The 25,943-nt window shown below is 40.6% G+C and overlaps 2 protein-coding genes across 3 annotated transcripts in view; both read right to left on the reverse strand.

The window, feature by feature from the left end:
- The window catches only part of smc3 (structural maintenance of chromosomes 3), a 32,973-nt gene extending 32,272 nt beyond the window's left edge, over nt 1-701 (reverse strand). The window contains exon 1 of one of the 2 annotated variants that reach the window (XM_036000407.1): nt 489-701. In XM_036000407.1, coding sequence (XP_035856300.1) covers nt 489-503 — 15 coding nt within the window. In that variant the 5' untranslated portion in view covers nt 504-701. The remainder of the gene's footprint in view (nt 1-488) is intronic. The other variant, XM_031289318.2, reaches the window with a different exon arrangement.
- Nucleotides 702-2,091: 1,390 nt separating this feature from the next.
- On the reverse strand, nt 2,092-7,392 carry dusp5 (dual specificity phosphatase 5). Its single transcript, XM_031289374.2, has 4 exons — nt 6,906-7,392; nt 5,891-6,030; nt 5,008-5,227; nt 2,092-2,685 (listed from the first exon to the last, which is right to left on the reverse strand). The coding sequence occupies exons 1-4, from the start codon at nt 7,267-7,269 to the stop codon at nt 2,279-2,281; spliced, it is 1,131 nt and encodes a 376-aa protein (XP_031145234.1). The 5' UTR covers nt 7,270-7,392; the 3' UTR covers nt 2,092-2,278.
- Nucleotides 7,393-25,943: the final 18,551 nt, after the last annotated feature.

Consider the following 25,943-nt stretch of genomic DNA (forward strand, 5'->3'; position numbering starts at 1 on the left):
TCCAACAGGGCCTTGCCTGTCGGCTACTGTATGGGCCAGTTTTCATTCAAACGCCTATGAGTTTGCAAGCTTGCTAACAAGATAAACCATACGGTAGACAACCACAAAACTATCAACGCTCATGTTAACATATGATGAAATCGACTGCTAGCTAGCTAGCTATGTGGTATCGTGCAACATTAATAGAACAGCGACCACTCCGCTAACCTAATGTTTTAGCCTTGTAGCGTTAGCTTAGCATCCTGGGAAAGGGGGGCGGGCAATTCCAACTATAGCTAGATTAATCCAGGCAGCCATAGCTAGCATTAGCAAGATAGCTATTTGATGTATCGCCGTCGTTGGTGTGATTTTGCATATCTCTGCAACCAAATTAACGTTAAACTGTGTGCAAACCCTCGGTATATCGAGCACAACCATGTAGCTAGCTAGTGGAATAACGTTAAGAGGCCAGGGAGAGTCGGCAATACACACAAGTGTCGTTAGCTTACCTGTTTGATGTACATGGCTGTCTAAACAGGGCGTCTCCTTGTCTGAATTTGGAGATAAGCTCCCCCACTTCACTAAACTGGAGAAGCCAGGAATTTAATAACCCAAATTTAACAAATTATTAGAAATTGATGCATTCAAAATTGGTGTGGCAGAAGAGAATAACATGGAAAATGGCGGCGGGGGCGGGATAAAATGGATCATACCATTATGTGAAAACAGGGTTGTAGCAATAAACATATACTAATGATGTTTGGTAGTGAAAACAAATTAAACGGAATTATAAATAGAAAAATACCATATTTATTTATAAAGTATCTTCAAACGTTGGTCGTATGTGTTTGTGCGTAATTACAGATTGGACACGTTTGTTATCTACTTACTTCCCTATTTGTAAAGCTGGTATAGTCTAGCTGCCTGTCTTCTAGGCGCCAAAGACCGAAAGAGTCGATAGCGCTGATCAAGTAGAAACCAATCTCGACAAAGATTAATTGATAATCCCCAATCGAAATATTGTATGTTTCCTTAGAAAGCAGAACGTCACTCTGCTTCAAATGGGAATTACGACAGATTATTTTTTTTACCTGTGACTGTTTCTCATTTGTGCACACGTTTTCATTAAAAGTGTGTAGGTTGCACTTGATGATGAAGAATCTAGACGTGTAGTCTGACCTTTATAAGCAATGCTGCTTATTTTAAGATATAAAGGCCAAATTAGTCACTGCAGGTGTCACTGTTGCCTCTTCTGCTGTATTTAGGCTTGTGTCCTGTCAGAATGTATACTGTAATTGATATGTCTTAAAGTAGTATTGAGTGTTTACGTGCTACTCTCGAAGTAGGCCTAGCCTACTTCAGTAATTTAGTATACTTTACTTGTGTATTTCCATTTTATGCAACTTATTGTACTGACTTTTTTTTATTAATTTGGTGATTTTTATTTTTTTCTGATAAACTGAAGTTGAACTGATTAAATGTTCCTTTAATGGTTGATAACATTCTACTAGCCTACTTATAAAAAAAAATAATTAACAATATAAAGACCCTCCTGGATTAGCTAGAAAATGCATCGTCACAAAACTGAAAACAGGTCTGTTTTTTATTATCCAGGTGTCTGAAGTCACTGAAATGTTGAGAAATCAAGACACAACTGCACACAGATGATCAGAAACCTGGATACTGTTAGGATTTTGTATACAGGGATATGAATAACCAGGTTTCTCATGTTCCATGTAAAAAATCATATGTCAAATAAGATCTAAACCAGGATAAGGCTCAAGAACAGGATACGTATGCGCATGTAACGCACTCAATGATTTTTCCTCTGTCTTGTTGTTTGAGGGAATAGTCCTAAATGACTCCCATTTGACTTCTCAGTTATAGACCTATCAACTACCACTAAAAAATGATTACATGACAACAACTTCATCGTGTGGTGAAAACATTTATTAAACACATATTAACATCCACATTATTGAAAAAAACTGTAATTTTTCAAATAAATTAGGTTTAAATGCCTGACTGTATTTGTGAATAGGCATACATCACAATAACAACCTAAGGCATGTATATTGCAGTTTATCACTGTGCTGTGTTTTTTCATCATAGCAGTTCTGAAGACAGGAAAACAGCACAGCGAGTGTTTGTAGCCTATTGTTTTCATAGGCCTCGAGTCCCACGGACTGAATACTACGATCTTGACTGTTTCTGTCTAACTGCCGGTTTCACCACCAGGCACACAGAGAGCATTAATCTTTATTTTTTCAAGTAAGACTACAAGCAGTCACAGTTCCTTTTAAGGCAGTGCCGTTATTGGGCTCAGTTTGAACTGGTGGTGGACCGGGGACTGCAGGCAAGAGGTAGGGAGGGTGAACACAGATGGCTCAAAGTTTTTGGTGTTGAAGGTGGTGTTGAAGTCGTTGGCAAAAAAGGAGGCGGACTCCGGGGTGCAGGGTGTGGCAGGTTCGGGTGTGGCGGCATGAGCTGGGGCCATGGAGAGGACCTCTGACTCAAACTGCAGCAGCTGACCCATGAAACTGAAGTTGGGTGAGATGACTGCCCGGCGCTGCTTGATGATGTCAAAGGCTGCATCCAGCCGCAAGTGCTGCGTCCTCATGATGTAGGCCAAACAGATGGTTGGCGAACGGGAGATGCCTGCTTCGCAGTGGACCAGAACCTTTCCCCCTGATTGCTTCACGTGATCTGGAAGGACAAGAAGAATGGAACAAGCCAACGTTAATGATCTGTGGTGAGATGGGGCCACACTTTTTCTTTCTTATGTGATCATGATCTTGTTTAAGTATTAAAGGAAACATTTTTTTCCATTTCAAAAAAGAGGCTCTCATGTTTTATTTTTTTTGTTTTGTTTCTGTCTGTAATTGTTATTTTTTTAAAGTCAAGTTATGTTGTGGAGAGGTTCCAATTAATCAACAGGGAGTTTTAAACAGTGAATTATAACAAATGAAAAATCAATTTAATAATTTTAACGGTGTAATTATTGCCTACTTCTTACTCCCACTCACTAATTAATGCAAACACTTTTTTGCACATCCATCTAGTTTTTTTTCTCAATCACACATACATATACAGCAGCAGCAGCAGGATGTAATGGACCAACAGGAGACTTGTCAGTATACTTCATCTGTAGGGATACACATCTTAAACCAGTTTCAGACACTTGTGAGGCTTGTCTGAGTCACAGAGTGCAGCTGTACGTGAGACTTTCTTTCTCCTCCACTGCTGTGGGGGTGCTGGGTGCAGAGCTCGCTGTGGCACAGAGTTATGTTCTAATTTAGAGCTGCAGCACTCCTACACACTCATCTGTATGTTCTAATGCCCACACAAAAATCTACTTTCTGTCAAGTGTCACTCACGACACATTTCAAGATTGCGTTAATTTCTAGAACTACTGCAAACACCTACACGTCTCCTTCTGTCTGTCTCGTGTGTAAATTCGATCTGACCTACACACACTTCCATGGAGCCACTGCAGACACCTAGACGTTTGTGTGTGTGTCTCTCTCTACACAATAAAAACACTGAGGGCCACTTCTGTCTGGTCCTCAGAGCCACGGCAGGGGGAACAGCAATGATTTCTGACAGCTTCTCGATAAACCACATGAATGAATCATGAACTTCCCATCTGGAGTGGAGGATGGTGGGGTGAAAAAAGGAGTGATGGCAGCAGTGGCTCAATAATATGTATCATCTCCTTCCTGACCAGTCACCAGATCAGAAGGGTTTTTGATTGGTGATTGATTTCCATTTGGGGCCTAGCTGCAGCTCGGTGATTATTTGTGTGCACCGTGTTTCTAATCACTTGGGATGGTTGATCAATTTTGGTGGCCCTATCTAAATGTAGGCTAAATCTGACCCTGGAACAATTTTCGGCCTTATTTAATAATAGACGGGCTTACACAAAGACACCCTGAATGTACGCTGCATCCACAAACAATGCACAATACCAACAATAGCCACCCAATTTCGGTCAGCCAAGCTGCTTGTGGGTGAGCTTTGTCCTTAGTTATGCCTGGCTATAAATAGCCACCAGCACATTATGTACACCTTTTGCTGCTGCTGCTGCTGCTATTATCCAGCACCCCTCTCCTCTCCCACACACTCTCTCTTCCTCTGTAACACATTCACTGCCCGGCTGCCCTCAGGTTCATCAATGATTCCCACCTGCAAGCAACCAACAACTATGCTTTCTCATTATGTCAGCTGGTTTTTGTCTTCCACCCAACCATCATAAACAACTGTGTGTGTGTGTGTGTGTGTGTGTGTGTGTGTGTGTGTGTGTGTGTGTGTGTGTGTGTGTGTGTGTGTGTGTGTGTGTGTGCGTGCGTGCGTGCGTGAGTGTGTGCGTGTGTGCGTGCGTGCGTGCGTGTGTGTGTGTGTGTCAGTCAGCCCCCAACCTCCTCCACCCCACCATTACTAAACACGGACAGCTCACCCAGTTGTCACACTTACTGGCCACACCCGGCAGAGTAAGCCACCGAGATTAGGCCTGGAAGGTGATGACGGCATTTCGTCTTTTTCAAGTAAAGACGGGGGGAGGCAGGGAGGTCGGACGGGGACGGGGGAAGTGAGCAAATCCTGAATAAAAGCAAGCTGGCTGGATATGCTGGTTGGGGATTGAAGGCAGGCGATCAAGTTAAACTGATTACAGCTTGGTTTCTTAAAGCCTTCTTGTGAATGGCAGCTGGTGAGAGGCAGCGACAAAGACTTATTTTAAGACGCATTTCAAGAATAAACACACCTATGTATAGGAGACTCCTTAGGGTGATGTTGCACTATAAATATACAGTAGTTGATGTTCCAGGAAAAGACTCCATTTTGGTGGAGTATTTATTTCCCTTTCCAATTTGAGTGATGAAACTATTTAGAGTATTGAGCAATGTGACTTTTTAGGATACAGATTCAGACACAAACGTTTGAGTGCAAACCCTTGTTGATCAATAGTAGTTAAAGAGCTACACCCCATAAAAGGAGAGCCAGGCACAACGTTTATTCCGTTCAACTCACCAATAAAATCTATGGCCTCCTGGAAGTGGGAGCTGATGTCGGCCATGTTGTTGTCCTCCACTGGGATCCACTTGTAGTCATAGTGACCCTTGGCCGGCTGCAGGTCCCTGCGCGACACATTGAGCAAGGCCGTGATGTGAAGGTCGCTGAGATAGTCCTGTCTGGAGGCGTGGTAGGCACTACCGAGGTAGAGGAAAGGCAGGATCTCTACAGGTTTACCCTGAGAGGGAGAGGGAGGAGAAAAAAAAACAGATGTGAGTTCATGTAGATAAGGACTAGAATATACAACGCCTTACAAGACCCCCAGATCTTGATTCATCTGCTTTAATTCACCCATAATCCACCCCTGAGAAAATAGTCCAAGCCACAACATCCAAACACCTGTCAGCCCAATATGCTGCAGGGCAGAATATTATGTTCATCTGCAGACAAAACACACATGAATGCATGCAGCTGGACTAATGGGTTTCCCCTATTATGTAAACCATTAAGTTAAATAACCCCCAATATGTCAACCAGACACAATATAGTGTTCTTTGAGATGTGAAGAAGCCACATGCTTTCTATTTGGGCAGTGGAGGAGATAGAAGAAAGGTCAGAGATGAAAGAGTGCTTTTCTCTATGGGGTGTCCTGTTGTCAGCTGGGCATCGTTTAGTGGTCTCTCCCTTTTTGAGCCAAATATGAGATGGCTGGGGAGCATGAAGGTCAGAGAATACCATTGGTTGAGAAAATGTATTGATGGACTGATGCCAAATATAAGTCTCTCAGGGCTTGGATGTGTTTTTTTGTTTTGTTTCTTTTTTGGATAAGGTTAAAAATACAACTGTCAGTGGATGTATGCCCTGTGTGGCCTAGGAAGTTTAGTAAAGGGTGTTTCCATACCTGATCGTAATCTGGTTTGCGGTGAGAAAGCTTCTCGCTGAGGATGTTGACTCGTTTCTCGGTTTCAGTTTCGGCCTGGTCGATGGTTTTCACCTCAGTGCAAAGTTCAGGGTATTGAGAGTGGAAGTTCTCGTATCCGCCTGAGAAAAAGGGTTTAAAAAGAAAAACATGAGCACATACTATGATAAATAATTCTGCCTCTACCCCCAACACACACGAGCTACACATCTTGTAAAATGGCAGCGTTTATGAAAAATGTCTTAGCAGTGGATTATAACCTTTACAACCTGATTATAGGCGCCTAATTAATTACAGGAGCCAGTGGAAAGACCGGTAATCCTTTTAGGGCAACATCCTGAGGACGCAGAGGTGACAGACGGAAATGGATGTGTTTCAACACATTATCACACACCCGATGCTTTTATTTAGCTAAAGAAGCCTAATGTTCCGATGGGATTACCTTTTCTTTTTCCTTTTATCAGTGAAAGTCATTGCACCACCAATTTGCCTGCGTTTCTCTCGCACTGACTCATCCGCTCCGTTGACGCACGCAGGACATTTGTCTCTCCAAGAAGTGAGAGAAAAATGTAGGCTGCTCTCAACAACACAGGCGAGAAGGATAATAAGAGAAACATGACTTGGTCTTAACTATAGGCCTCTCTGGATTATAAGGACAAGTAAAATAAAATATAAAAACATGGGTTCGGCCTATAGGGTTAGTAGTAAATATAGTGACCGACGAGGAAATAGGCTTAGCTCTGACAGACAAATGGACAATAATTTATTTAGGCCTAATTAAGAATAGTCTCGGCCACTACTTTTACCTTTGTGGTGCATGAACTACAGAGACATACGCTAACTAAATGTTTATCCCAAAACAACTGTTTAATTTATTTAACAAAAGGCTAACATGAAATATTGAAACTGTAGCCTAAATGGCTTTCTTACAATTATAATCTATTCTTGAAACAACTATAGGCAAATTGATAGTTTCTGGATTAAAAAAATCTCTCACCTTTCAGGAAACAGACGTTTGCCCCACTCGCTAGTTGAGAAAGAGTATTTATTACTATTTGTGCTACACTGTCCTTCTTCAGTTTTTGCCAGTGGGACGTCCGGTCATCCAGAGCTATGATTGCCGATATGCTCCCCTCCCGAAGCCGAAGCAGGGATCTCTCATCCGGGATGACAAACTGCAGAGGAACCAGCCCTCCTCGAGATCTCCGGACCACCACTGAGTTGAGATTTACATTGACAGAGCCTTTGATATTGGAGTTCGTGAATGAAAGATAAGGTCTGCAATCCACAATAAGGCAGCTTCCACACTCCTTCCTGATGATTTTCCTCAGACGCCGGCAGTCTATGCTGGAGATTTTCATTTTGACTCCTCGGAGTTGTTATTATTGCCTAAAGAATTAAACTGGATTACTTCTGAACTGCGGATACGGGTGAGCGAGGAGTCCCGTGCGCGTCTGTACGTGTCCTGAAAGGGGATTCCGGCAGATCAGTTTTATGTGAATGGCACCTCCGGCGCGTGACGTCAGGAACCATATATGGACACCGGCGAGGTGTGATCGCAGCAAAAAACCCTCCTACATCTATGACTGGACTGTGACTCCGCCCCCGGTCCTGGTAAATAAAAACCCCACTGCAGTGTGTTTGATTCAACCAGCCTACTCACCGTGCATCCAGCACATAGGCTACACCGGTCCTTTCATTTTCAGCTTCCACGCTGTGTTCAGCGAACATTTGTGGACAAACCAGAGTGACTACAGCGAATTGAAAGAAATCCAAACAATACGGTAGGCCTACATCCTCTTGACTAAAACAAGGATGCAGTGGTTTGAAAGGATATTAAACATCACAGCCACAATCACAAATCTGTATAGGAAACAAACACAGTAAAAGATAGCCTACTAGGCTATGAATGATGAAGAATACAACACAAACACAAACATATAGGCATTACCTAAAGGAGGTGTTACCATATGGATACAATACAATATTATGTGAAAAAGGATGGCAACAGTGACCTTTGTTTTTATTATTAATTCATCTGCTGATTCTCAATTACAGTAACTGATGATTATTCATTTGGACTGCAAATGTCAGAAAATGAAAAATGCTTCAAATGTATTGTTTTGTCCAACTCCAAAACCCAAAGGTAACCAATTTTGAATTATATAAAAACAGAGAAAAGCTGCAAATCGTCCCAGTTAATAAGATGGAAAGTAGGAAATGTTCAGCATTAAACAATGAATTAATTATTACGAATAGTTGCTGATGAATGTTCAGACAGTCAATCAATCGATTGTTTTAGCCCTGATGCAAAAAAAGGGGGGGGGGGGGTATAGTCACATACTTTATACATATAGTCATTATCATCCACAAAAACACAATTTACACAAACACAAACAAACACGTAGGCTTGTATACGCACCTATGGGGGAACATTAAAGAATAATATTACAGTTTTTCTCAGTCGCTTTGGTGCATTTCTCACATCACTATTTACATTTGCACAACAGTTAATGCAGTTCTCAAAACTGTCTCTTCGGTAAACAATATTGAAGTACATATTTGAACTGAACATACAACATATATAGTACTGTAATCATTCATGAACATCCAGACGTTCCTCTCTGTCTGGCCACATATTTTCATCTACATCACAGCGAATATCATCTCTTGCGATGCAGCGAGGAAAGTATCTCCTCGAGTGGCGAATCCACCCTCTGCAGGACTCTGCTGTGATGTCATCACATGCTGTATCCATGGCCGCTAGCAGGGCCATTTGGGTATGTGGATGCCGGTCATATACCTTCCACCTCCAGGAAGAGAAAAACTCCTCTATTGGATTCATTCAGATGGTCTCCAGTTAGACCCCTCTCATTCTCAGGGATTATGTCCCTGTAAAGAGTGTCTAAAAAAAGTCAGCAGATGTTGTGTGTTGTACGGACCAAGACGGGGGATATGGGTGAGGACGCCGTTTTCTGAGATGGCAGCACACATAGTAATATTCCCTCCTCGTTGGCCTGGGACATCAATGGTTGTTCTCTGTCCAATGCGATTCCTTCCACATCTTCTACCTTTTGCCAGATTGAAACCCGCCTCATCAAGGTATATGAATATGTGCAGCGGTTCCCTGGCCTCCAGCTCCAGTACATGCTTTATTACAGAAGAGGGAGTGAGAAAAACTATAACAACTTTTCCTGTGTAACATAATGCATTTTGGACAGCATATTGTACAGTATGCACTGTGAATACACATACACAGAACTGTCATGTAAGTGTAGTGCATGACACTACACAAAGTAAACAGTTTACAGCACTGAACATTAGACTATGCATAGAACACATACATGTTTTACCTGTACATACTGGTGACGGATCTCCTTCACTCTGTCGCTGTTCCGTTCAAATGGCACATTGTACAATTGTTTCATGCGCATTTCATTCCTCCTGAGCGCTCTGTCAATTGTAGCGACTGAAACAGATTCAATATTCCCAAAGATGTTGTCATCCTCTATAACAGCACTTTGTATCTCTCTCAACCTTATGGCATTGTTTGCAATCACCATTGCACAAATGGCTTCCTCTTGTTGTGGAGTAAAAATACCACCTCTGCAAGGTTGTCTTGCAATCCTGTGTGGTGCAGAGTAAAATTACAGTAAATATGGCAAATCTTTACTGTAACACTACTGTACACTACAATACACTAAATGTGTGATGCAGTAAAGCTGTACGTCTAAATGTAAAATGTACAGTGACAAGTTATTATCCCACTGCAAGCTTCATGTATGACACAATGACAGTAGTGCAGTGCAGATTGTTTAGTGCTGAATTACTGTCCATTTATACACACCTGTTCTCCCGACGAAATGTTTGAATAATTGAATTTACAGTGGTTCTCCCAACATTTGGCTGCACCCTATGACCAGCCTCAGCCATTGTGAGGCCGTGATTGACAACATGATCCACAATTGTAGCCCTGATTTCATCAGGGATCCGCCTATGTACTTGGCCTCTTCTTCCTCTTCCCCTATTTTGTCCCCTTCCTCCCCACACCCTCACCCCTCTTCCACAAGGCTGACCTTCCATTTCTGTGTCACAGTATTGTAGAAATGGTACACACTATGTCCTGCTTGGTTCATATATGCTTGTAAAGTGGGGGTTTATGGGATTCAGCTCTGACAGTGATTGTAGAGAAGTGGCTTATCATTGGTTGCAACTAATGCTTCACACACCCCTTCTCATCAGTGAAAGCTGAGATTCACCTGAGAGAAATTGTTCAATTTAGGAGACATTTTCAGGAAAAAAAAAAGATTTAAAAAAATTTGTAAAATTTGCTTGACAGATTTTGACAACTAGTTCAACATTTTTGTATGTAATGACTCAAGCAATGAAATGAGGACTATTAGTTTTATATGGAATGACTATTCAGCATTCACAGTTAATTTTGACTGACATGGCATAAGCAAATGATAATGTTATAAAACAGCAGAGAGTTGTATGAAAGCAATTGATGCATGTCCAAAAACATTTGCAATTTGTTGAAAGGAATGAGAAACTGCTACTATGATGTGCACAAATGACTAAATGTTGTGGAGGTTGAACTAACTGTTGTGCAAATGTAAATAGTGATGTGAGAAATGCACCAAAGCGAATGAGAAAAACTGTAATGTGATATTACAGGAAATTATTGTAATAACACATAGAGCCTTCATGACACTCTGCAGGTCTTCAAAAAATATTGCTGTTTTTTATTGCCGTTATAGAATAAAAAATGCCATATTATATCACATAGCTCACTATAAACTCAATAGTCAGTTAAACACACTGTACGGTAAATCCCCAAATTTCTTTTGTTTAGGCTACTTATAAATAATCTTCCATGTACTTAGTAATGTGGGGACTTTTAAGGAGAAGGAGGAGCTCAGTAGCTGGACAACAAGCAGCCGACAAAAGCAACTTCCGCTCAGTCCCATGTTCAGCCCAGTGAACCTGCCTTATATCCCTCAGCATGTAAGCCTAATCCCCCAAAATGAATTAACAGGTTTAAATGTCACACTGCATGCACTCACATGAGGTCATTACGTAATAACACACAGCTCTGGACTGTGTTTGGGTTCTGTTTGATGTTTGGATTTAAATATGTAACGTTAGCCCTTACAATCCAACTGAAACCATTAAGAATTTACTGTATGTCATACTTGGACTATATTGCTACCCAAAAGAGCAAGGAGAGTGGCATTAATCCATCAATCTTTTCATCTAACTTTCAGCATAAAAGCGAATAAGCATATTTTCCTAAAATGTCAATATACTGTATATCGACAGTAATTGAACTCACTGAAGCAGCCAATAAAGTTGCTCCTGGAATTAGATAATTTGACAATAATGTGAATCTCTGAGCCATTACATACTGTTTGTAAATCATTTTTGTTTTATGGGTAGAGTTTCCCACCCAGAGTGTGACAGAAGCTCAAGGTTCAAGGGCCAAGCCACGCTTAAAATGTAGCCTATACATAGCACAAACAAGAGGCCCTGAAAGCCTCTTTGGTGAAATTAATCCAACAAATGTGTTACATCATGTTGTGTCTGCTGCAGGAATGCGTGGGAACAATAAGTGCAAAACAGAGAGAGAGACCATTCAATACTGTAATGGAAGAAAGGACTCTACATGTGGTGCTGTGCCTGGCAAGCTGCCTGTCTGTGATTGGCTGAAAAAAAGAGACTGTTGAATAGACAGACAGATAGATAGGTAGGTAGGTAGATAGATAGATAGGTAGGTAGGTAGGTAGGTAGGTAGATAGGTAGATAGATACATAGGTAGATAGATAGATAGGTAGGTAGATAGAAAGATAGGTAGGTAGATAGATAGATAGATAGATAGATAGATAGATAGATAGATAGATAGATAGATAGATAGATGTTGGATGGAGAGATGCCTGGATGGATGCTGAGGATAAGAGGGACAACAGGCAGTGTGCCATATGGTCCAGTCTAATCTGGGCTTGTGACATCATGGCTGATGAGTGGGGAGGCCCACCTTCCGTTTTTGAGCCCTCATTTCATTACGGGGTTTGTTAGTGTCAGCTGTAAATAACAACACTTAACCCAGACGAGCCAGATAAACAAGATCTTCCCTCCTTCTACTCCCTTACTTTCACATCAATTGTTTGAGCCAATACACATCTCTCTAACAGGATTGCCTCAGTATATCAGTGGCTCTGTAGTATCACTAATATATTTAGGAAGCAGGCAGGCCATTTTTCAGCCAGACACAATCCTGGTTACACAGCCCTGTAGTCAGCTGGTCGGCTATTAGGACTGTTGTGTCGGCCGTGTCTAACGCAGTATTACAAAGTGTGTCCTCTGTGTGGTGATGTCATCGAGTCACAAGTGCAACAGGTAATTAGAATTTTTTTTGTTCCGAGTTCGAGGTTCAATTGATCTGTAAAAGCATGGAAATTGCAGTGTCATGTGCCTGTGCTATTGTTGTCAACCAACGCTGAATAAAAGACATTAAAATATGAATAAACACAACATAAAAGAGGAAAAACACACAAGACTAACCACAACAAATTAAAAAAACACATCCTGTGGGATGAAGCAGAGCCAGAGTAGAGCTGAACATAATGATTTCATCTAAATCACAAGATCACTGACAGTTATTTTCACCTGCTATACTGTTCTCATCAACCTACCATGAGATTAGTGCTCTCACTCCCCAAGGGAAAAACAATAACAGCAGGTTGGACGGAGGGTTTGAGAATGTCCACAAAGGAGGATGAATGCAAGAGAATGTTACACTTTTAGATGTCAGCAGTATGTTTATTCTTTCCAAGCATTTTAATATGGTGAAATGTTGCAGTTTAGTTTTAGTACCTGTTTGCCGTTAACCTGATTTGTCCACTTCCAAATAGCAAGTTGATCAATTTCCTGTTTTCTACTTTGTCAAAGATTTACAGAAACAGCACCTCAAGTCTTATGGCTTATAGTCTGGTCTATTGAGCCTCCTGCCAGTCTCTGCCTCATATATTTCATATGTTTCATTGTTGAACACATCCAAAATGGTTGATCGTTTATTCTTAGGGGTAACTCCAACCATTTACTGTATAGTGCACTATTTACAAAATAGTTCCTGCTTTTGAACTTCACTGGAATGTTCTTGTATTTTGATGCGAAGTCGTTTGCAAAAAAAGAAAAAGAAACAAGTTTTTGTTGAAGGTGTTAAACAAATTTATGTGGATTTATTTACCTTTATGTAAAAGATTTATTCTGCATGTTTCTTGTTTACATTATTTGCTGATAGAGTAGTTTATACCGCAGCCATCTTTATGTGTCGGTTTTTGTGCTGCATGTAACTCCTGTCACAAGACTTTTTATTCAAACCAGACAATTACTGTTGGCCAAACTGCATTAGTACGGTATGCAAGTGCGTCAAGTCACTTCCTGTCCAGAATGTCCCTTTTTCCACATAACTTATAAAAAGCACCAAAACACAATAGGTCGCCTTCACTGGGACATGTACCCCCCCTCCCTCCCTCCCCCTCAGCTGCACAGGTGCTTCCTGATTTGCTGACTGAGACGCCAGATGATGATACTGTTTCCTAATAAAGCCCACATTACTCATCTCACCTCAGCTGACCACTGAGTACAGCAGGTTGGAATTCCACTCGGGTACCAAAAATGACTCAAAGAAAGTTTCAGTGCAGAGCTACAATTCATAACTCCTAGTACATTTATTGTAATAACAGCAGTCATTTCTGGTAACATCCCCCACAGACTTAAACAGAAAATCATCACAAGAAACTAATACACCAAGTAGTGTATAGCATGGGAAATGTGTTAACACAGTGTTTATTGAAGTGTCAATGAAGGTTAAAGAATATAAAGTACAGTGTGAATTTACTGTCAAGTCCATTTCATTTATACCGTCCAAAATCACTAATCAATTAAATCACTATTTAGTTTCAGAGGGTGCAATCTCTCATTTCCTCAATTTGGATAAGAATACAAAATAACAGCCCAAACAGATAATGTATATACTATTTTTACCATCTATTTACATCTATGATATATAATATGATATACTTGCGTGTGTGTGTTGCTAAACATGTCATATCGCCTCAGTCTTCTGTTTTATTGTATAATTAGCCAAACTAATCATAATGATAAATCAATAGTCATAAAATAAAATGTTACTTAGTAGTAATAGAGTGAAATGAGATGAGCCTACTGAACTCAGTGCCTTGTCAATCTGAGTCATACTGTTCGGATGAGAGGAGGGGCCGACTTATTGGAATACACTTTTTGTTTGTGGAAACCACTCAAGTACAAAAAGTAGCCCAAATTATCACAACATGCCCCAAACCCTTTTTACTGAAAAACAACCCAGTCTGGCAACATTGGTACAGGGTAGATACAAATAGCAGTCACACAATTACAATATGGAGAAAAACAAGTAATGTTAAGTAAATTAAGCACGTAACACAAGTATAAGTAAGTATAAGTACATAAGTATATCAGGGAATGCTGATGACATGTAGTCACATGCTTTTTTTTTTTTATGAGCAGAGACAGCAATAACAAGCGTCAGCATTGTGAGTAACCACACAATCACATCCAATGCAGCAGTCAACCTGTGGCTGCCAAATTCAGTGTGAAACAGGAATGTTTGGTATTCCTGAGTTCAAGTCATGATATGATGGCCCAGATGACACATGCAGAACACACACACACACACACGCACGCGCACGCGCGCACACACACACACACACACACACACACACACACACACACACACTACGATTTCCACCCACTGCTCATCGTCATGTCAAGACTCTTCGAGGCAAGCCAATCTCTTAGGCAAGACAGGGAGAGCGAGAGAGAGAGAGAGAGAGAGAGAGAGAGAGAGAGAGAGAGTGTGTTTGGCAGATTAAAAAGGCAAATCACCCATTAACTGACCCCAGTTATTGTTGGAAAGAAAAGTCACTCTGGGTCATTGCATAAAAATAGTTGATAGACAGGTGATAATAAATGTGGCTTGCCCTGTTTATGTCGCGGAAGTGAGAGCGCCATGGGAATTCACCGTAGAGCTCAAGGCATTGCCGTGCTGCTCTGTGACGTGTAAACTATGAAGAAAAACGTACACACCTGGTTATTTCTTTTACCCATGCTGTTATTGTGTGTCCAGATGTTCCACAACACAGACAGCATTTCCAGTTGACAAGATGCTGTAACTCCATGGAAAACCGAATTACATTGTGTACTGTACTGTGCTGGCTTGGTTATCGTAGAGGTGTTTTATAGAAGAGCCCATGTGTATCACATCTCTTAAAATAACATAAGTAAAAGTATGCATGTAGATCTGTGAAAGCTATCATGACAGATGACAATCCAATGGAAAGCCGACTACATGCTCCTCACATTTACACTTTTAAACATCCATATCTGGAAGCTGCTCAGTGTACTGTTTCCCACCAGAGCTGCTCATAAACCCAATATATCACTGCATTTAGTACTCTGTGTTCCCTATGCTCCTTACTCAGAAATTAGACAGTTATTTACAGCAAAGATTTAACAGAAATGTGGTGAAAAAGTAATACATCACCACACAAAATAGGTCAGTAGTAAAGTGATTTCCTGTTTTGGCTTATCAACAAGGCTATTGGCTTTTTGCCACTAAAATGTGTTGCATTACTGACACTTTGTTGGCAGCACTGAGCTTTATTCCCGTTGAGAGCAGAGTTACAGAATGTGTCTTGAAATGCCAGTCGATGGGTAGTTTTTGTTCCAAGACGATACAAGCAGTCAGGGGGGTTAAAGGATAAGACTGTTGATATGCTGGATTTTTTATTGTCAACAAATAGAATGAAAAGACCAAAACCAACAATGAATTGATTATTCTAACTAACAAGTATTGTCTGTTTATCCAAAGCCTGATATCATGCATTCCTCTGTGCCGTAGACTTCACTGACACATTCCTTCATTACTATGAACATGGGAACTGTGGTTTAAATCAAGTCAGTCCTATTCCTGTTGCCATAAATATTCACCAGAGCACAAAATATCTATTATTCCTCTGCTGAAAATAGTCCCTAACAAATGCACCATTTACTCTTATTGGGGCAAGATTTACTGAAAACTACAGTGCCCAGCTATTTTAGGAATCCATTTGGAATCTTTAAAATTATATATTTGTGACCTGTTTATAAGATTCACAAAATGTTGGTGCAAATGGGCTTGTGACGAGGATGAAGTCAGAAAGTAGTGAGAGCTGGATTAATGCATTGTTGGTTTTACGGTAGTTTGTTTGTAGGATTTGTTGACAGTAAGAAAAGTACATTATGGCGGTACAGTCTTTTTTGTGCTACATTGGTTCACATGACCAGCAGGATGAGCAGGAAGTGGAAGAAGTGGAAGATCTGGGCAGAAATGTAACTTGAAAACAGTCTCTGTAATTTATTAGTTGAAAAAGTTGGGAGTATGAACACGTTTAGAGTGTTCACATACGGTCACCCTTCTGTCTGCCTACCCTGCATTATTTTATTACATCGTGGAGCCTTGCCTCCCTCTTTGCTCTCTAACAAATTTTAGTGTCTATAAATATACTTTACATATATGTCACTATATTGTAATCTGTCTTTACTTCCGCTTGAGTACAGTGGGTCACAGAGGAGAACAAGGAAGGAAGCCAGAAGACAAATAAACGTTGGGGCGGCACTGAAAATGTAATTGGTGTTTGCCTTTCTGAGGGTGTTAATGTTACTTTGAGGAGGCAATAAATATCACTTTAAGCCTTTGGCGGTGAGTCAGACAATGGATCATCAACTTCAGAGCCCCTGCAGAATAAATCCCCACATGCACTTAGCATGATTGTGTACATCAAGCTTTTCTGCATAAAGAACAAAATAATCTGGGTTGTATGAGTGCAGGAGGGGGGAGACTAAAGGCTTTTAACATCATGTGCACTGCAGAGGACTCCAGCCACTGTGGCTGTGAATTTGTCTCAGTTTACCTTTGTCCGTGGATATGATTATGAGATACACAATTGTTGAAATTTAATATGGGATACAGGAAACAATGTAAAAAAACAAAAAAATTGCAAAAGTCCCAGGAGTTTTACTAAGACACAGGGTTAGAGATATATGGTTTCAAGAAGCTTTGTAAAGCTTCCAGAAAGAGTGCCAGTTTCCTTATTCCATACCTTTGCTTTGTCAATTGACAAAAGAAAAATCAAACTGATTTATAGGCAAAACAGCCTTCAGCTTCTATTGAGCATTTGCTGATGCCTGGGAAACCGGCCTTTGTTGTTCAAGGAAGTACGCTCTCTCGCAAGCTCAAAAACATTCCTGTAGACAATTGAATACTTGTAACTGCAGCTGTGTGTGTGTTTCAAAGGTGAAAGTATGCAAGCAGTGAGATGATTGTAGCCTTCAGATGAAACAACATCATACATCTAGTTGTACAGTCTAAATTATAAATTATTTGGCACGTGATCACCTGAGATTACAAAGCATGTTGCGGTTTTTACAATGAAACACTAGACTCAGCAAATACAGTACAATACAAGTCATATCAGCGCCACAAGTTCCTGACAGTTTACAGTAAACAAGACTGATGAGTTTGTATTTCAGACATTAATGTGGCCCACCACCCAGTCCAGTACAGGATGAATCTTACCGAGGGGGATAGTAGTGCAGAATTGTACAGTGAAGAAAAAAATAAAAAATATATAATACAGCAAATACAACACTTCGAATATAAATGAAATAGAAAAAGATGTAACATCTTGAAAACAAAAAAGTGTCTGCAGAGATATTTTATTTTGTTTGTGGCTGCAAAAAACCAGCCGGGGTTTTACCTTACAATGGGGTTTTCCTTCACAATCTATACACAATAGATTTGTCAATAGGACTGTGGCTTATCATTAAAACAAATAGTATGTGACCTTCATGAGAAGGCATGCCAGAAAACCTCCCCTGTGTAGCTGCAGTGATATAAGGGATTTTTTTTATGTAAGACCGGAATTTAAGAGTCACTTCTGCACCCACAGCTCTGTCTGGCTGTCTGTCGGTCCCCCACTCACCCTCTGTCTCTCTTTCTCTGTTTTACTTCCACCCTCTTCTCTCATCCCCTTTTGTCCAGATGCATTCCCCCCCACCACACACACACACACACACACACACACACACACACACACACTTCCCCATCCTCTCCTCTCATCACCTGTGTGGGAGGCACAAAGCCAAATCCACTCAGCTGGAATTAAACTCAGTGGGACCTTGCAGATTGCACGCACGCACGCACGCACGCACGCACGCACGCTCGCACACGTTAGGGTGGATTTTTCTTTTAAGGTGAATGTTTCTATAAGGTTAAAGACAGTTTGTGTGGCCGTTTTTTTATTTGGCTATACACAGCAGGACCTACTGTACACAATGAACATGCATGCATATACATGACCAAAGTAACACCATGACAAAAGTTACGATCTGCAAGAAAATGCTACCTATTGGACTTTATTTAATTAAAATGAAATTATCAACAGTATTAATACATCATTAGCAATTTTTAACCTGACAAAAAATATTGGTGTCTCATGCAACCTACTGCGGGTCTAAAATGTCATTGAATAAAACCATTCACACAGTGTTTTTGTGAACAGAATGTATATATTTATTACGCAGACCATTGCTGTAGTGTTTGTAGTCATGTGGTTTAAGCTGATGTGATGCAGTACACTGAAGCTGGTGGTGGGTTTAGCAGGCATGCTGACATTCAGCTGGGCTTTGACATTTCCTCTTTCTATACCATTCTTTACAAATCACTCAGAGGAGCGGAGGTAGGGGCTGGGCTGGTGACTCATATTGTCTGTCTTCATCTAACCTCCTCCAATCAGTGACAGAGGGAGCAAAGGATGTGGAGGTTTGACTTTCAATTTCTTGTTTTTCTTCTTCCTCATATTGACTGTAACTCCCCAAGCTGCCACCTCAACCAACTGACTCAGGGAAGAGTTTGATTGTTTGAGAGACGCAAAGGTTATGCATCCCTTATTGCTGGCGCCATATCCCCCCCCACCTCTCCCTTCCTTCCCACACAGCTATCAATTAGAATGAGGGACTCATTTTATCTTGATAACACACTGCCTTGATTACGAGGAACCGCTGCTTCTTGATAAGGCTGCTCTGTGGGAGGGATGAAGTGGTGTATAGAGAGGCGCAGAGGAGGAAAGACACGAGAACAGAAAATAAACAACACTAGAATCCCAGCTGTGATTAAGTGGCCGCATCCAGCTCGTCAGTTCTGGATAGGTCAGATGACAAAGTGAGAAACACGACATGTTAAGACTTCACTGACAAAACCAACCAAAATGAAAGGGGGGGTTGACATTCTGATCTGTGTTTCAGATCAGAAACACAGATCATTTTAGAGTTTAGAGTGTCCATGTGGCAATGAATATCTAGCCATCACAGCAAGGTGGCATATAGTACAGATGCTTTACTGGAAATAAATTACACTGATTTAGTAAAGCGGAGGGTACACAAAATCGTCATCAACATTTGGTGAAAATTAGATGAAAAGAAAGATGGTTCATTTCAGTTTTATTGCCAACTACCAGTATTTATCAGCACTTTGATATCAGATACACTCTGAATCTGAGTATAAAAAAAGGTCCAAACTGCCGGTCCTAATTTTCAGTAGCATTGATTAAAAAAAACAGCAACACAAATGTTATACTAAAGTATATGAAGGGAAATGGTCTGGAAAACCATGACAGCATATGTCAAACACAGACAAACTGCATGGAGAAAGCCGAGTTTATGGGTGATGGATGCAAGAGGTTAACAGCTTTCCTACTGTAGATAGATGTAGGTTTTGACTTATAATACAGCGTCAAATTTCACCCTGAACAGATGTATCATAGATGATAAGGCGGTATCATCTGTGTCTAATTATTGATAGGACTCCACTGCTGTTCATTTGCCATATGACAGAACAGGGATCGTGGTAAGCAGAAGCTTTGCAGCAGAGACGTGTGTTACTAAAAAGAGACTTTCTTCAGCTTCCTTAATGTTGTCTTTACCATCAACTATCGCTACTGGTCAAACAGAAAGACGAGCAGACCATTTACAGTTCTTGTGGCCTCCATGTTGTATCTCCATAGCCCCCCACCCATCCCACGGCAGCCACTGTGTAGCCTTCGCCATAGGTACAGTGGCTACTGCATAGGAAATCCAGCTTTAAGAGGAAAGGTGGTAACATGATGGATGTACAGTACATACATGTTGTTGAAAAAATACTAGTAATGACCATGCAACCTTATATAATCCTTACGGAAAATGTATCATCCACAGTGTACAAACTATGGCCACAGTCATTAAACAATGTTTACAAGTCTGCTGATAGGGGCAATTAGGCCATTCACATGGGAGTCTTACAGTAATTTCTTGTTTAGATTTCACAAAGGGACAAGAGCTAACATGGCATAGTCTGAAATGATGCACTCTTCAGTAATTCTCATGAATGACTGAGTCACAGCCGGTGATGGAGTGGGTTATGTGGGCAGTGGACAAACCTGGGCCAATCTCTCGCAACCTTGATACTAAGCCAATATTTTGTGCCCCGACAGATTGTGCTCAAGTGTTGGCCTAATATGATGAAACTTTGGTGAGAGGTTTGTGCTTGCTTATCTCAATGACACACTATGTCACTATGTTCAGTGAAAACATCAGTGTTGGGAGTGTCTTGAAATGTCAGTGGGAGGTGAGTTTTATTGTTCCAGGATGTTCCTGAAATTAAGTTTTGAAACAAGGCAGTGGCTCATGGCAAAGGAAAATGTTGAGTGTGTGCGTGTGTGTATGTGCGTGCGCGTGTGTGTGTGTGTGTGTGTGTGTGTGTGTGTGTGCGTGTGCGTGTGCGTGTGTGTGTGTGTGTGCGTGTGCGTGTGCGTGTGCGTGTGCGTGCCTAGCATGCGTGCCTGCGTGTGTACGTGTGTGGGTGTGTGAGAGAGAAACATATTAATCCTCCAGAATCCTGCAGGAGCAGAAGAGGGCAGCCATGTGGGTCAGAGATGCTGGAGCTGAAGACAGATGTTGGTCAATCTATTGTTTAAAAAAAGTTTTCAGTGCAGCTCATCATATATATCCTATTATGTATATAACCTATTACTGTATTAGAGACTATATACAATATGGGCACTACTTTACTTTTTAAAGTGTACTGTATACAAATAATGACAGTTTTCTATATTGGCAGTTAGTATACAAGCAGAGTCACGCTCATATTAGCTTAATGGCATCAATTGCTTCACAATCACTGGCTCGTCCATCAGCTGCTTGGCCACCAGCTGACTAATAACATCTAATAAAATGCATGCAGGTGTACGAGGTGGCTAATATAACATGACACTTCTTGCTATTAGTCTCCTGATGTGTCGCTCCACAACCCCAACCTCCTCCTTAATGGCAATACTTTTGTTATTGTTGATTTAACATTGTGTGTATGTATTTATTATGGGGAATTAGTTCTCCGAGAAGAATCCTTATTTGGTACTCAGTCTTTATATCTATTTTCTATAAATGGTTAATTTGTTGATGCAAGTGTATCTGACTGAACTTTACTGTTATTCTGACAGGAAATACAAACAAACAAAAATTTTAAAACGCAAATTTCAACTTTGAAAACCCAAACACTAGCAAAAACGCTTTTCTTGTTCTTCAAGTTTTTGCCGGAGCCATTGCGCCGTTGTGCACAATGTTTTCACTTTGGATCTGCTCTGAGCAGCTCTTCAATTTGTTTTGTGTGTTGCATTTTGGGAAATAGTGTCTATTAACAACACACTCAAAAATGGGTGATATTAGTGCATGCTAACAGTGTTATGGATGCTTGGTTCTGTCATTTTTTCCAGGGTGACCGCACTTACAAATAGGACCAGACAGGTGTTCTCCATCAACATCAAAGAAACAATTGATCAATCCATCGATCTACCACAATGGATCTGTTCACACTTATCAATAGGTTGTTTATCTTCTTTGTCTACTACAAGATTATCTCCTCGGACTAACCATTACTGGTGAAGCAGTGTCAATTGACAAATCACTACAGATTGGAATATGCGGGTGTGAGTTACATTATGATGTTGTACAGACTGTTGAGCCCTTTGAGGCAATTTTTTTTATTCTGGGATGTATAAATCAAATACAATTTTAAAAAAATTGACAAGACGTCTATGATAAAATAAAATGTCATGATAAATACTTATGTTTCAATCCCATGGGCCCTATCTTGCACCCAGCGCAATTGACTTTGTACACCGACGCATGTATCATTCCTATTTTGCACCTGACGCACAGCAGACGTTTCCCTCCACAGACTTACGTCGGTAAATTAGGGAATGACTTGCGCTCCCGGGGGCGGTTCAGAAAAAAGAAGAGGCGTGTTCCGGCGCAAACATTCCCTAATGCTATTTTGCAGTTTCAGAAAACAATTCCGCCACAGAACAGGAAAAACCTAGTCTATAGTCAGTGGCGCTTTTTCAGATGCTATTTTAAAGCGTATCTCTCGCCAAAATGCAACCTAGGGTCTTTTTACCCGAGTCAGACTTTCGTTTAAAAGCATAATTAGGACGGAAACGCCACTTTTAAGATTTACCGTATTTTCGTTTTTTGGTCAAATGGCCTTTTGAATGGGAGTGCTAGGGGCACTTTTATGATAGCATCAAAATCATTATTTTTAACTCTACACTAAGAAGGCTCGACACAACATGAAACGTTGCTCCAAGTATCACCAGGGTCTCTACACATGAACTCGAGCATTGAGAACATTGTTTGTGTACACAGAGTTTACTAAAAAGAAAGGTTTTGAACAACTCACTGTAGCTGTTGTTTTTCCAGTTCGTCCATCTCGCAAGTCAAAAATAGTCGAGGGAGAAGAGTAAAGATGGAAAGCTCCTAAAGCTTAGTTCCATATAAATGCACGGATAATTTATTGTTTTGTCGTTAGTGAAACACAATATTGACCTTGTAGTTGAAAAAGGAGCCTCATATAAGAATAACATTTCCTCCTATGGAGTCCGTTCATTCGCATTCGGAGATCGACTCTTTTTGACTGAGAAAATGGCGGATAGCGTAAACAACAACTGCTAACGTGAGTTGCTTAAAACCTAATCTAATGTTAAACTACATTGCAAAAATATCACCATGCATTCATAACCTCGTGATTCAGTGAGAGTGAGCCCAAAACATCAGAAAGTATGTTTTTGTGACATTTCTTTATTTACATTTTGTCAAAAAGAAAAATCAATAGCAAATGTTGGTCTCCTCGGCTGTGAACTGCTCCTGGCGTGCGCCCATGGATGTATTAGAGCGTGCGCCTAGCAAATCTGCCATTATAATAGCAATCCGCCATGGAACAAGCGTGCCTGCTTTTGAAGGGAATGTGAGATAACGCTCTGATTGGTTTATTGCACGTTACGCCCAAACCACACCTATGTAGCTACTTCAGACCAACCCATTTTAGATTTGCGTTGGGCACAAGAGTCATTTATCCCGCCGGTATAATAGCAACAGCACCCGAGATCCGCCCACAAAGCTACTTGCGTTTGGCGTTTGATACTTGCGTTTCAGATCGTTAAAATAGGGCCCCTTGTGTGCAATAATGTTGCTTCCAAACTCGCACTCATCACTCTGTAAATGAGAAGATTATTGTCAAATTTTAATGGGAGGCTGTTCAAATGATCAATAAGAGATAATACAAGAGAGAAAAGGCAGAAACATAAAAAGTGTGAATCTCAGGATGAACGACCTTTTGTTTCAACCAATAGTTTATGAATGTTATTGAGATGGTGATTTAACGCCCTGGGTGAGTCAGGTGAAAAAATAAATCTCATTCCTGAGTCACTGAGACAGAAATGATGAGCAACAAAAGGAAAGATAGGACACAGACATACAGAAAACATATACAAAGCAGTAGAGAATCAAACAGAAATATCTACAGGGAATATCCTCACACAGTCATTTCTGTTTCCAAATAAGGACAGCAGGCAAACTATGGAGCAAACAGCTTCCTTTGGTATTGAAGCAGACAGAAAGGACCGGCAGCACAATGAGTTCTGACATGATAGTAAAGTCCATCTCAATGCACAAAGACACTATTAAAGAGCTTCCCTTGGTAATCAGGGTTGGGGAGTAATGGAATACAAATAATAGGATTACGTATTTAAAATACAAAATATGAGTAACTGTATTCAGTTACAGTTTAAATTGGTGGGATCCTGAATACAGTTAATGTCTTTAAAAATAGATTACTTGATGGGATTACTTTATTTCCTCCGCAAGGGGGATTTTTTGTTTGTCTGTCTGTCTGTCTGTCAGCAGGATTATGGGAAAAACTACTGGCCCGATTTTCATGAAACTGTGAAAGGTTGTAGCATAGGCCAAGGAAGAACCCATTACATTTTGGAACGGATCCAAATCACAGGGGGGTTGCTTTTGTTAACATTGCGCGAAAGGGCATGGTTTTGTAGTATGTCTGCCCTTCTAGTTTGTTTTAGTTTTATTTGCTCTAAAATTCATATGTGGCATGCATTTCCAATAAAAAACTGATTTTGTTTTGTTTGGCGTCGGCGCTGCAGAATAAAAAAAGCAAGGGCTTTTCCAAAGATGATGATGGCTAATGGTGGGAGCACATCCAAACAGGCGTTTTCCCTTTAATTATTACTAGGAACATTGCTTTCTTTTCCAAGTAACATCCAATTGTGTTTATTCACCTCCTTTTCTCTCATCCCATTTCCCTCTGGCATACATTATTAGGACATCACATAAAGGTCTAAATGAGAAATGCACATAAGTGTCTCATTCTGTGTCACGTATTGTCAAGAGCATTTAAATGGCAACTGCAGCACCAACAGAGTAGTGACAGGGTCAGCTATGATCCATAAATTGCTGGTAAATTGTTGATTGGGATAATTTGTTTTTCTGCTCTAGCAACTCAGGCAGCAAATCATCATCATCTTGTGTTTGTTTTCATGTTGTAAAAAGTCAATTTGGCTGGGAAAAAAATGTCAAAGGAAAGATCAAAAGGTAATTTCCCGTCTCCTGAAAGTCAAGCCACTGACGCACACTAATGGCCATTTAATCTACCGCTGCTATGATTCCTTTCTTGATATAAGTGAAGGCAGACATATGCTAAACCAGGTTATCTCTGTTCTTTGTTTGTCTGAGTTTTAAATGTAAAGCTAGGAGTCTTGATAGGAAAGGCTCCATAGTGTCTGTTCATAAGGAAGCAATCAATGCTGGAAATGAGCCCTTCTACCTGAATTCAATCAGTGACGGAGCTAAAGCCCGTTATCATGAAGTACCTCTGGCACTGATGAAAGGGGACGAGGCAGGCAGACGTCTCCCAGCAGACAGGAGCCGGGTGGGGCTGGATGCTAGCGAGGCATTTCCCCTCTGAGTAGAATTTCTAGAGAGGATCTGGGAGCAGGAAGCAAAAAGATGGTCAACGGTATCCCACAGTTCTGTGGTTATGTTTAAGGTTTTCTGAACGTAAGACCAGTGATGCAGAAAGTCACGCAAAGTCAAATCCGACACCATTGTATACATTTTTCCTCAAACATGTAATCTGTAATCAGGTGGTAACCCAAATTCGGTAATGTATTATGTAATGTATTATTTTTATTTTTACTCTTATTTATGTGTGATATATGTGTTTGTTGTGTTATGGTTGTCTAAGCTACTGGATGCCTAAAATCTATCTATCTATCTATCTATCTATCTATCTATCTATCTATCTATCTATCTATCTATCTATCTATGTATTCTAGTTGCTGATATAGAGGACAAAGCAAAGAGCAGGACAGCTCTACAGCATTTCAGTTTGGAATACAACTGGAAACTTAATTTAACAGCAGGCTCTAAGTCATTGAACACCTGCCACTGAACAGCCGTCTACTCTCACAGACATTTTCTCACACATACTGTATGTTTCCACAAGTATTTTCTGAGATAACCCACAAACAATTACCAGCTATCTTTAAACTCT

The sequence above is a fragment of the Sander lucioperca genome, chromosome 4, assembly GCF_008315115.2.
Source record: "Sander lucioperca isolate FBNREF2018 chromosome 4, SLUC_FBN_1.2, whole genome shotgun sequence".
Classification (NCBI taxonomy): Eukaryota; Metazoa; Chordata; class Actinopteri; order Perciformes; family Percidae; genus Sander; species Sander lucioperca.

Excerpts from the sequence above, each read along its gene's own strand:
- dusp5 (XM_031289374.2), bottom strand. The coding sequence starts at position 7,269 with ATGAAAATCTCCAGCATAGACTGCCGGCGTCTGAGGAAAATCATCAGG. Across the intron at positions 6,031-6,905 it reads AAACGTCTGTTTCCTGAAAG|GCGGATACGAGAACTTCCAC; the intron begins GTGAGAGATTTT and ends CCTTTTTCTCAG. Across the intron at positions 5,228-5,890 it reads GCAAACCAGATTACGATCAG|GGTAAACCTGTAGAGATCCT; the intron begins GTATGGAAACAC and ends TCTCCCTCTCAG.